Below are 12,552 nucleotides of genomic sequence, written 5' to 3' on the forward strand. Positions count from 1 at the left end.
GTGGCTTTAGGCTGCTGTACCTCCTCCCTGAGAAGACAGCATGTCCTGGATGATGGGGGTCCTTAATGATGGATGTCACAAGAAACTGCAAGCAGTTTCAACCTCCCTGGGATTCAACATCTCAGTCCCAGAACACATTCTACAAAATCAAGAAAGCTCACCAACGCCTCTACTTTCTGAGGAGGCTGAAGAGAGCTGGACTATGCACATCCATACTCACATTATTCTGTAGATGCATAGCAGAGAGCATCTTAGTATGCTGTATCACTGCATGGTACAGAAACTGCACTACGGCAGTCAGAAAGGCTCGACAGCATTAAAACTGCTCAAGGATATATATACAGAAAAGTACTAGAAAAAGGCCAGTAACATCATGAAGGATCCCACCCACTCTGCTCATGGACTGTTTGTCGCTCTTCCTTCAGGGAGGAGGCTACGTGGGACCACCAGGCTCAAAAACAATTACTTTCCTCAAGCAGTCCAGCTGATCAACACCTCCACCCACTAACCCACCCCTCCACACCAACTGCCATTGCTTTATCATTTTCCGTCAGGCACTTCATATACAGACACATCACTTTAGGGGCAAACAATCAAATTCTGTATATAAACTATCCTGTGTATTTATATTTATTGTGTTATTATTATTATGTTTTTTATTTTTAGTGTTTTTCGTGCTGCATCGAACCCAGAGTAACAATTATTTCATTCTCCTTTACACTTTTGTAATGACAATAAACAATCTTGAATATTGGATCCTGAAGCAATTGCTCTGATGGGAAGGGTTTTTGAACCATTTGTAGGATTTGAACACTTACTGGTTATCTCAATTTGCACTTCAGTTGAGAAGGTTCTTAATAATCATAAGCAAGGCTGATCCCCTTTCCTGAAGGACATGACAAAAATCTTGCAGTTTCATGGTCATCACTACCAAGACGATCCTTTTTAATATTTTATTGCATGAATTTAAATTCCCAACCGTGGGATTTGAATCTGTATCAATGGTCTAAAATCCAAGTTGCCTGTTCAGTTTCTTAAGCACGATGTTAAGTGCCCCAAATTACAAGGATAATAATGTCAGCAATAAATAGAAATATCGGAAATATTAAGCAGGGTGGGCAGCAGTTGTGGAGAGAAAACATGTTAAATGTTCAGGTTGATTATCTTCTATCAGAACAGGGGATAGTTGGAGATAAAAGCAGTTTTAAAAGGCAGCACAAAGGGGTAGGAGATGAGAGAACATTTGGGAAAACTTGACAGGGTGGAACATGGGAGCATTTAAATTAGCAACAAGACAGAAATGTAATTTGCAAATAAAGTGGTATTCAGGAACAAAGTTTGTTCTGGAGGAGGTAGAGTGGAAAATAATAATCTGAAGTGATTGCTTTTTCCATCTTTTCACTTTCGGACACAATATTAAAGCAGCACAAATATAAATACATGGTGGTTGTTCTTTTATATCTGATGATGAAAGAAAACCTGTGGGAGAGTTTTTATAGTGGAAAAGCTGTTGCACTGGGGCAGATCCACTCTCTCCACCTTGGAAATCGAAGTCCAGCAGTACAAGAGCCCTTATGCCCATGACACAAGTGTCCTGGTTTTCCAGGTGTGTCAGGGACAGGTGCATGAGAGATTTTTGATTATGTGCCATTATCAGTTATTTAAAGTACTTGATGATGTCAGTGCCACTGGTTGATAGTCGTTTAGTTCTGAAGGTGTATCGTTCTATGGTACAAGGATGATTGTGGCTGATTTGAAGCATGCGGGTACAGCAGCCTGGATGAGCGAAGAGTTGAAGATCTCAGTGAACTGGTATCCCTACTTCACAATTGGCCTGTCTATCTTACAGGAGATGACTCTCAGCAGACAGTGGCTGCTCTCCTGGGAGAGGGGTTGCTTTCGTGGCTGGTGTTGTGTTGCATGCCTTGATATGTGCATTAAAAGAGTATTCTTACTGAGGCGTCACTGGTACAGTAAATGTTGCTTATCCTTGCAAAGTCAGTAATACTGTTGATGCACAGCCACATATGCTGAAAATTGTTATCAGGCAGGTGTTCCTGAATTTTTTGAGCAAAGGGGGTCTTAGTGCTCTTGATGCCTAAGATGAGATTTCTCCTGGCCACTCAGAGTTGTTCTGTCACCACAATGAAGGCAGCGTACCAGGCTTTTAGTAGGGAGCCACATGTTCCTCTTAACACATCAGCTCTCTTTATTGTTTCCAAAATAATCAGTTTCGATCTCTAAAGCCACCCTCATTCCCATAACCCCAGCTGTTATCAATCTGTTCTATAGATTTATTTCATGCAGCCTCAATTCTTTTTATTCACTTCAGAGATCGTGCTTTCAGTACCCAGGTCCAGCAAAGCAATTCTTTCCCAAAGTGTGTCTGCCTTTGAATTCTCTCCACATATACAGTATAAAACCCTCCTTTAAAACTCATCTCAGCCAACATTTTGGTTACTCATTCCTAAGATGTGCAGCTCAAGTAGAATGTCAATTTTATGTAAGCCTTTGAATTGCATTTTGATCTCCTTCGTGTTGAAGACCTTTAAGACTTGAATGTTGCAATCAATAGAGCAAATATGTCCTTTGAAGCCCACCTCCCACTAGAAATCAAAACTCAGAACAGTATAAACTCAGAAATAGTATTAGCATTCAAACCAAAACAATTTCAAGTTAAACCACTTACATTCTTGTGTTGCTAGTTTTGTTTACAATCACAGCTTTTCCTGTTTGGTCAACATTATGATCCAAGCCAAAGTAAGCAGCCACCCTGTGTAACAACATCCTGTGATATGAGGTCATAGGAGGAAACTTCCTATACTGAATACTGAAAAGGAAGAGAAAGATACAACTGATAACAATACGCAAGCAAAAAAAACACATCAAACTGCTGCATTAATAATAGGTCTTACTTGTTATTACTGATAAAATCCAGAATTTCTTGTTCTAACTTCAGCAACATCATTCTATCCCTGAAGAACAATACAGAAACTTAGAATTATTCATAAATCTACTTGTTCAAACACTCAAAACTTACAGCAACTTAAAATCATGTACTAAGTTCCTTACAGATGCAAAAGCAGTATTTCTTTCAATGATAAATCCACCATCTTAACATTAATAAAACACTTATGAACCTAGTGCAGTCTAACATATCTAACAATTAACTCACCTGCAGTAAGTTTATAAATGACCTCAAATAAACATTTAAAGCAGGCCTACAAAAGAACAAAGCTGCATAAAGAGTTTAGAAGTTGGAACTTCTGTCCTTTTGGAGAGGCAGTTAGGAGAATCCTAGTCTCGAGATGTTTTACAGATGTCATCTCTGGCATCAGACATTGAGGGGAAAATAATTAAAGATCTGCCGCAGATTCAGAATCTGACACCCAAACTGAGATTACACTGGTGCACTTCAATGGCCTTGGAGTTATTTCTGCTTAGATACAGGTACTTTAGTGAATCAATAACCTTCTGCAAAAACAGTGGTTTTGCAAAGGTGAGCAGTAAATTTTCAACAGATTATTTTCTTAAGTATTTTTATTAATTCAGAGTGCAACCGGCAATTTGAAGTTCTAACTGCAAACTTCTATCCAAGTTGGCTTAGCTCACACAAGTGAAATGGATTCCTGCAGAAATATTTGCAGTTTATTTTAAAACTTCAGCAGCACTGATTTCTCAGTAGCTTAGAAGTTCTTCTTAAAAAAGGAGCATCCATAAATAATGAATTATGCTTGAAAGGCAATCATAAGCATTTAGAAAGGGTCCACAAACAAAGATCCATTGCTGAAACATACAATGAATCTGAGAGGTAGTGTTGATAACAGGAGGTCAAATATTTAAGGTAACAAGTAGGAGAAACAGAAACAATAAGAGAATAGATATTGATACAATACTTGGTTTGGGTAGGGAGCTGATCAGGTGTTTGTTCAATACAGAGTCTATTGGGGCCCCAAGGAGAAAGGGAGTGGGAAAATAGACTGGGAATTGGAACTAACTGGACAGCCCTGCTAAAGACCATGTGCATACTTCATATGCCATATGGTTGCTTCCTGGGCTGGACTAGTCTATGACTGTGAAATGAATGACTGGATAATTGTTTAGATGCCATTGCTTAATTTAAGCTCCAAATCTGTGCTCAGTGAACACCAAATAAATGACTAAATGAGGAGAGCCTTTCCTCCCACGATAGCCGTTCCAAGTCTCTGCTGGGAGTGCACAGACTTGGATGGAAAAAGAAATTGTCAGATAACTTCAATAGTGTTCAAGGAAACGAGTAAAATGAAGGTGATTGTCATTGTGTCGATTCAAAGTACAAGGATCCGGGTGCCATCCCTTGACTAGGTGAAGTAAAGGATCATTGGGAGAACTAGATAGGTTTGCAGCTGAAGAAATAACCATCAGGCACAAGTGGTGTAGTTTTGTTGTACAGAAGAAGAAACTTATTTTATTTAGGTTATGAAGGAAAACATCCTAAGGCACAATCATCATCAATTCTTGTCTTTATTGAATTTCAAGCATGAAAGTGAGATTCAAGGCACAAAAAGACTCAATACTGTATATTCAAGCTTTTAAAATTCAATACTGTACATTGTCTTTTCATACATCCTAAGCCTATATTCCGTCATCACCTCACCACCAAGTGTAAAAATGACTTGTGCTTAAAAGGAAATGAACTAGTTCTGGGGTTTTCCCTTTAGCGGTGAGTTTCAGTGAAGAAAAGTAATGACACAAATTTCACCGATGACAGGCCCAGTAGTATTAGACTGGTCAGGCAGCATCTATGCAAATGAACCAAACAGTTGACATTTCGGGTTGAGACTCATCTTTAGTACTCAAGACCTGCCTTTTCATTTCCATAGATGCTGCCTGACCTGCTGAGTTCCTCCAGCATTTTGTGTGTGTTGCTTTGGATTTCCAGCATCTGCAGATTTTCTCATGGTATCATCCTAGTATCTATACCCACTTTCAAATGCATTACAGCTTTGGGTCTGTGTAGAAGTTAGGAGGAATAGTTGAAACTTAAGTTCAAAGAGTGAAAGAGCTATGCAGCAAATGGTAGAGTGATAAGGACAGGTGGTCTGAGAAAAAAAATATTTAAAAATCTGTCAGCTAAAATTTTGAAGGCAGAAGATTTTATTTTAAATTAAAGAACAAGACATGATTCACTAATCATTTTAATTGCAGGGTGGTATAAAAGCATTTCATTCTATGTAAGGAGAAAATGCCTCAAAAAATAATCACAGCAGAGTGAGGCTATTCAGTTTCTCTGATACAAATACTTCAACTCTCACCTAATTTAGTCTTGAGCATTTCTTCATTGAATTAGAAGTCATTATTTGTGCACCTTTGTAATGTTGCCAAATACTTCATATGGAATTGGCATTTTAAATATGGGGGTCACCTTTGTACAGACAACACACTCCTTTAGACAATATGCAAGCTTTATTTCTGCTTGATTACAGTACAAAAATTGAAGAATTCAAGTCAGTATTGCACAAAATAATTTTGCAGGATGATTTATTAAGCTGTTATTAAGTTAGTTCTAATGAGTTCAGTTCTCTATCTTGTGCGACCCATTTTACTGGCACTATTTTGTGCAGAAATTGCTGTCTGCTATTTTTTAGTGCATTTGTCAACAAGGCATTTATACATTTCTTTTTAATTGCTGGTTGTGGTCCAGATTAAGAAACAATCAAGACTATAGATAATTTGACAAACCATGTTTGTCTTTTTTTATTATCTATTGATCACAAAATAATTAAAATATATACACAGATATCTGGGAGCTATAAGCTCCTCTGCTTAGCATGAAGCTTGGTTATACCAATACAGACGCCTCCAAGTAGTACGTATTGTGAGGAATTAGCCGAAATAACAAGATAAACAAATGTTTAAAAAGAGCCCTCACCCTGCTTTGAGAAAATTGAGGTATCATTAGTATTGTAGCAGCTGTAGCATTCTGTGGGACGCAAGTCTAATTCAATTTTGTTGCCATTGTGTTGTGATCTCATCTATCTATCCATCTTCAGAAATAACAAGGTTTCCAGGGATCCGAAAACATGTGATTCATAACTTCTGGAGCTACAACTCAGTAAATCAAGCAGCAACTGTTTCGGGGGGGGGGAGGGGGCACGGGGGGGGTGTATGGGGAGACACTGCTTGGATCAAAACTGACAGAGTGAGGGGGCAATGGCCAATATAAAGAAAGGAGAGGGAGAGTGGTGAGACACGAGCCAGAGGTGACTGGTGAATGGATAAGGTGGCAGGCAGGTTCCACCAGTTAGGGAGGGGATAAATTCTGTCCTGACTAATTGGGGTGATATGCATGTACCATCCCAATAACCAACTGCGGGGGAAATTAATCATCAAATTTGGACTACATATAAAATTGTCCCCTACTCAAAGAAAGAAAGAAATACTTTGTATCTCTTTATCAATTATGCTTTGGGAACAGCAAGGCCTAATATGATAAAGTTACTAATAAATAGATTTGAGTGCACTGTTTACCAAGAACAATTTTTCATTAAAGTTGTTGTCCGGCCTTGAATTCATTGAAATTTTACCAATAGCAGGAACGGAAGCATCAGATGCATCTTGAAATATTCTATCATAAAAGTCCTACAGTTTGAATTGTGACACTTGTCAATTATTTACAGAAAGATCACTAATAGAGTCAGTGAGCAAGTATTTGGATGGTTAAACTGCCAAGAATGAACAGTAATGATTGGTTTGATCTTAGTTATAAAGTAAATTTCTGAACATGTATAGTAACAATAAGATAAACACTACATAATATTACATTTTCTAAGGCATTCAAAAAAAGATCTTTATATATACCTGGGATTATTTTTCAAAGTATTTACTAAAAATTCATGAAGATCTATTCCAGTGGAATCTGTATATTCTTGGCTGGAATCTGGTTAAAAGACATGGAGAATTTCCATTCATTTACAAGTCATTCTGCAAGCACCTAAAATCTCTAAGTATTTTAGTGAAGAAAAGCAGTGTGAACCTCTTGATAACATTTTTTTATGCATTTTATCTGGTTTGTCTGTGCATTCTTCCTTTTCAGCTTCATCTTTTGTGTGTTGCTCTTCCTTATCAAATGTCTGTGTTAATTGTAGTTGAATTTTATCCTGTGTAAACATAAAGCAAATTGTTGGAACAAAAATTCAAGAAACAGATGTATTCAACATGAAATATTTAGCGTTGTGCATGGAATTTAACAACATTGTTCTCCAAATTTTTCCTTACAAAATATTTCAATAATTTCTCCTAACTGATCTCCATTACTTGGTAGATGCCCTGGATAGAATGCCACTGATCCACTCCACAAACCACACAGCAGAGGTTTTTTTTTGGTCAAATTTTGATTTCCAGCAAAATGTAACTGTACTAGTAAGTGTCAGATGAGATAACCACGAGGATGCACACTTAACTCAGTAAAGAAGAAATGAGAATAACATGAAGAAACTTAGAATTGCTGTCAAAATAGGAAATTGCACAGTTAGACAAATCTTTGTCACCTAATTTTAGTCCATTCCAGTCAAATTTCAAACCTCCTCAGGACAGTTCTCACATTTGTGCACTCTCATGTTGCAAGATTTGTCTCATTTGCCCATTTACAACTGAACCGAGGAAGTCCAATAACCTGAAGGCAGCTGAGAGCAAACCCAAGAACAACCTAAAAATAGCACTAATTGATGAGGATGGATCCTTTCATTTGTTTCTAACAATCCTTTTGATTCATCCAGATCTAATTTCTTCTATTAAAACATTGTAAACATTGTCATCAAGCTATGCGATAGTGCTTAATGGCCACATGCAGCTCCATAGACAGTGCAGAATGTAATCAACAGGCAGACATCAACAACATGAAACATCCTTCATGCTTTGCTATAGTGAGAGTATGGGTGGCCACAGACTTCAGAAGAGGAGGTTAGCCAAGGCCAAGCTTTGTCCTTGATGGAACCTATACAAGCCTCACCATGGCATTGCAAATTGAAGTTAGGTAAACTGACTCCATTTTGCGGAAAACTGTGATATCAACTCCATTCCTCATGCTGAGTGTCTTTTGGACAGTGTGGCAGTTTGGGCTGATACTCACAATAATGAAAGACAAGTAGCCAGTGAATTGAACTCCACATTGTAGTGATAGATAGGTCAAAATCTTTTCAGTAATTGCTGTGTGATAGCTCCTACACGTAGCCTTGATTTGTATTTGATTGTTTTTTGTTTAAACTCCTCTTTGGCTTTCACTCAATTTGAAATAGTCAATACACTCTTGTCATCACAGTGCCTTCACTAGGTTTGTCGTCTGATTTATCACATGTTGATATTGTCACTATTATTGTCATGGACAGCTATTTATTACATTTGGACAATACAGCCCGTTCCATGCCTTGCTGACTTACCTCTCAGTCTGCACTGTTTTCTCGGCACACAGCGCTTCCTCCTACATCATTACTTTCTTAGGAAGTTTGGTTTTTCACCAAACACTAACAAACTTCCACCGATATACTGTTGAATGAATATTTCCTGACTGGTTACATAATGGTCTAGCACAGCAATTCAAATAAGCAAGAACATGAGGATAGTGGACTGTGCCCAATATATCATGGACACATCCCTTCACACTACTAGCAATATCTACAGGAGCACCACCTTAAGAAAACAACATCCAAAGATCCCCATCAACTGGGTCATCCCATTGTTTCACAGCTACCATCAGGCAGGAAGTACAGAAGCCTGAAGTCCCATAATACTAGGTTCAAGAACAGCTGCTTTCCTTCGACCGACACACACAAAATGCTGAAGGAACTCAGCAGGCCAGGCAGCATCTATGGAAATGAGTACAGTCAACGTTTCAGGCCGAGACCCTTCAGCAGGACCAGAGAAAAGAAATTAAGTAGAGATAAAAGCTGGGGAGAGGGGACCATTCAACCATTCAGTTCTGGATCCAACCCAGAAAACCCTAACCACCACACAGTATAATAACACTACAACTACTTTGATCATTTGGCACTAAAATGAATCGAGATCTTTGTCCTAATGGCATTCTTTCTAGTAAAAGTTTAATGTTTTTATTATGATTGCTGCTATGTTCCCGTGATTTTATGGCAATTAAGCTTTTTCACTGCACCTGTTCAGTGTCTTTTTTATTTGCACAGTTTGCATTCTTTTGCATGTTGGGTTGTTTATCAGCGTGTTTATGTAAGATCTTTCATAAATTTTATTGTATTTATTTATCCCTGTAATACCTGCAAGAAAATGAATCTCAAGACAGCATAGGTAACATATACATATGTACTTTGATAATGAATTTACTCTGAACAATGCATACTGTTTGGCCATATGACAATAAACTCAACCCAGAATCCAACATCACCTATAGTTCTTTCCCAAGTACCCCTTTTCTCTGTGTCTATCCCCATACCCAGAAGACAATACAGACATTTTGACCAGAAGTGAAGAATCTGTTGTGTTCTCCCATTAGGCAAAAAGTCCAAATATTCTCATTGTGCCAGAATGTTTTTTTAACATCATTGTGCCAGAATGTTTTTTTAACATCATTGTGCCAGAATGTTTTTTTAACATCATTTTGTTCTCTACTGCATTATCTTGGACAGTTTTGCAAATCCAACAACTTATTTTAGACAATGCTATTATCAAGGAATGGTTGTACTCTTCCAATACCATTTATACTGAAGAAATTTAGTAGGGCTAAAGAGCCGAAAAGATTTTAAATAGTTCAAGCACATTATTGGAGTAGAATTGGCCATTATATCCAAGGAACCTGCTGGCCAAGGATCTAAGTATGTAATTGGCTCTCAAGCAGCAGGGAGAGAATTAAGTGCTTGATGGGTGGAATGTCACAAATTACTTTAATCTCCAAGAAAAGTTAAAGACACAATATTGTGGCATATTTAAGATATCCAAGTTGCAAGATGTTAAATTGTTCCTTTAACATGAAAGCAAGGTTGTTATGACACATGGTACTGAGATACTTGAGATAAATCAAACAAAGCCCAAGGATACCTCACCAGATAACACCCCACCTTTTTATATTAAATATTAGAGCATAATATTACTCTAGGAACATGCTCCCAAGTATAAAGTAGCACCAGCACACTATTTGTCAGCAACCACAAGCTAGTAGCCCCAAATACTGAATGTGATGCAAATTAGGAAACCTGAGTACAAAATAAACATTGTTCAACACTCACATCACAGTACTAAAACAAACTTCTGAGCCACTGCAACTAAAATCAGCATACATCTAATTATTTACGACGACTTTTTCCTTGTTTGCTTGGAATATACAACTCCTTCCAGACAGTTGTATCATCTAAATTCAATGCATCAAACTCTACTTTCAAAGCTTAGTAAATCCTCTGCCATCTATATAAAAAAAATGCAGTCTTCATTAAATATTAAAATAACTATACTCAAACAGACCATCACAATAATTTAATTGCCAAACTAACTCTCACAATGGAGACTACAACTAGATGCATTAACTCTGTGTTCTTAATGCACAAATGTACATACTAGTATACAAAGGAGAACAAAAGGCAACAAAACTGACCGAAAGGTAAGTTTTAAGCTTCTTAAACATTGCTTATGTGACATGTGGCAAGGACACAAAATCTTAGTGAATTATCAACCAAAATTCTGAAGTTCTATTTAATTATAACTATACTTTGATCTCTCTATCCTCAGTTGTCCGCTGTTTCATTGAAGCAATCTGGAAAAAGTCTTCTCATCTTTTGATTCATCATAAAATGCTGAAGGAACTCAGCAGATAAGGCACCATCTATGGAAAAGAGTAAACAGTTGCCATTTTGGGCCAAGACCCTTCATCAGTTCCTCCAGCAATTTGTGTGTATTACTTTGATTTCCAGCATCTGCAGATTTTTTCTGGTTCCTGATTCATCATTACAGCCTTCTAAACTAAACAGATTTCACAATTTCATCTCCTTTGCCAATTTCTTTCAGTAGGTAGTGACAGTAATACTGCTAATATTAAGTCTCAATAGCAATTCTTGACGGAATTTTAAAATATGCAATCAAACTTTCTATTGGTAGGCAAATACAAATTTGAAATGTATTCCCAATATCTATGCTTCAACTAATTCTTTGAGGGAAATTTATTGCAAAATACAATAAAAATCATAAACAAAAATTATCATTGGCACTGATGCACCTATTTACAAACGTAATTTCTGTATGATTAACAATATTTTTCTGCAAAGTAATACAAGAAACGAAGATACAAATTTGAATTTGCAAAATTTATTAAAGCAGACCAAGATAATTTACTCATTCAATGCACTGATGCATTTTTACCTGATTCTCCTGTGGAACATCAGCTGTGGGCGGAGGAGAGGACTCGTCACACACAGCCAGACTCCGTACTAGCTTTAACTTTGCATTTGACTGAAGGAAAATATTCATTATTAGGGCAAATGCAGTATGTACAAATATTTTCTAGATTCATTTATTTCATCAGAAGTTGCTTCGTTCCAACTGCATACCCTGTAACAGTTTTAAAAATAAGTTCACTTTTAATCTCAAAGTGTTTAAGTAGACACTGGATTTGTTTGGATTTCCAAATCTAAATGCATTATCAAAGTAACTTATTAGATCAGATAATAACCTGATCATAAATTATGTTATTACAGGGTACAGACTTCAACATATCTTGCCATTCCAATTTCTTAAATGGCCTACTCCATTAAAAAAATACTAAATTCAGATCTAAAAAAAACCAATTCTTATGCAATTCTCCATCAATTCCTCCCATGCAAAAAGCAAATAATTGCCTATTTGATTGAATAATAAGAGAGGTTTATGGTTTTACATTTAAGGGAAGCTGCTCTAAAATCAGAGAACACAAGCTAAGTAGCCAAAAACATGCTGGTCAAGTTGAGAAGATTCAGAAAGTAAGGAGGAATTTTAAGAGCAGCTGCCCAAGGCAATCACCATCACCCCCAGATGTTTCATCATCATGTTGTCTCAGAAAACACAATCAAAAAAGGTGTTCAAAAACCACTAATTTGAAAGAAAAATTCTGCAAGGAAGTGGGTTTAATGGGGGGGGTGGTTGCAGAGTTAAAATTAACCTACACATTAAACAAGATTGCTATCAACATGACTCAACAGGTAAGTATGCAATCTTGTGCCATTCACTGACTGCTACTTTCTCAACATGCCAGCTAACTTATTTCAAGATGGCTACTAGTTCTTATAAAATGGAATACTTTCATTTATTCTTGCATGTTAAGAACCATAGAAACATATTTCCTCAAAGAATTGAGATTTGATTGCATTTCTGATCCCTTAAGTTAAGTCCTTCATGCCAGATAAAAAAATATTTTTCGATGCTTTTTAAACAAGCATCTTAGGATGCACATTATTTCTATTTAAGTAAAACTGGCAACCACAACACACAATGCAAACAACAACATATATCCTTGATAACCAATTTTCAAAGAGCAAAGAAAAATTTGCTTTAAACTGAGCGCTAAGCACACAACCATGCACAATA

At 37.0% G+C, this 12,552-nt stretch overlaps 1 protein-coding gene across 20 annotated transcripts in view; it reads right to left on the reverse strand.

Annotated features, from left to right (window-relative positions):
- LOC134346861 (R3H domain-containing protein 1-like) overlaps positions 1-12,552 on the reverse strand; it is a 171,628-nt gene that overhangs the window by 84,137 nt on the left and 74,939 nt on the right. For 17 of the 20 annotated variants that reach the window (XM_063048645.1, XM_063048640.1, XM_063048646.1 and 14 more), the window contains 5 exons: positions 11,353-11,442; positions 7,016-7,139; positions 6,841-6,919; positions 2,916-2,975; positions 2,690-2,830 (listed from right to left, as the gene is read on the reverse strand). In XM_063048645.1, the coding sequence (XP_062904715.1) occupies positions 2,690-2,830; positions 2,916-2,975; positions 6,841-6,919; positions 7,016-7,139; positions 11,353-11,442 (494 nt within the window). The remainder of the gene's footprint in view (positions 1-2,689; positions 2,831-2,915; positions 2,976-6,840; positions 6,920-7,015; positions 7,140-11,352; positions 11,443-12,552) is intronic. The other 3 variants (XM_063048651.1, XM_063048654.1, XM_063048659.1) reach the window with 1 other exon arrangement.

The sequence above is a fragment of the Mobula hypostoma genome, chromosome 5 (genome assembly GCF_963921235.1).
Source record: "Mobula hypostoma chromosome 5, sMobHyp1.1, whole genome shotgun sequence".
Taxonomy (NCBI): Eukaryota; Metazoa; Chordata; class Chondrichthyes; order Myliobatiformes; family Myliobatidae; genus Mobula; species Mobula hypostoma.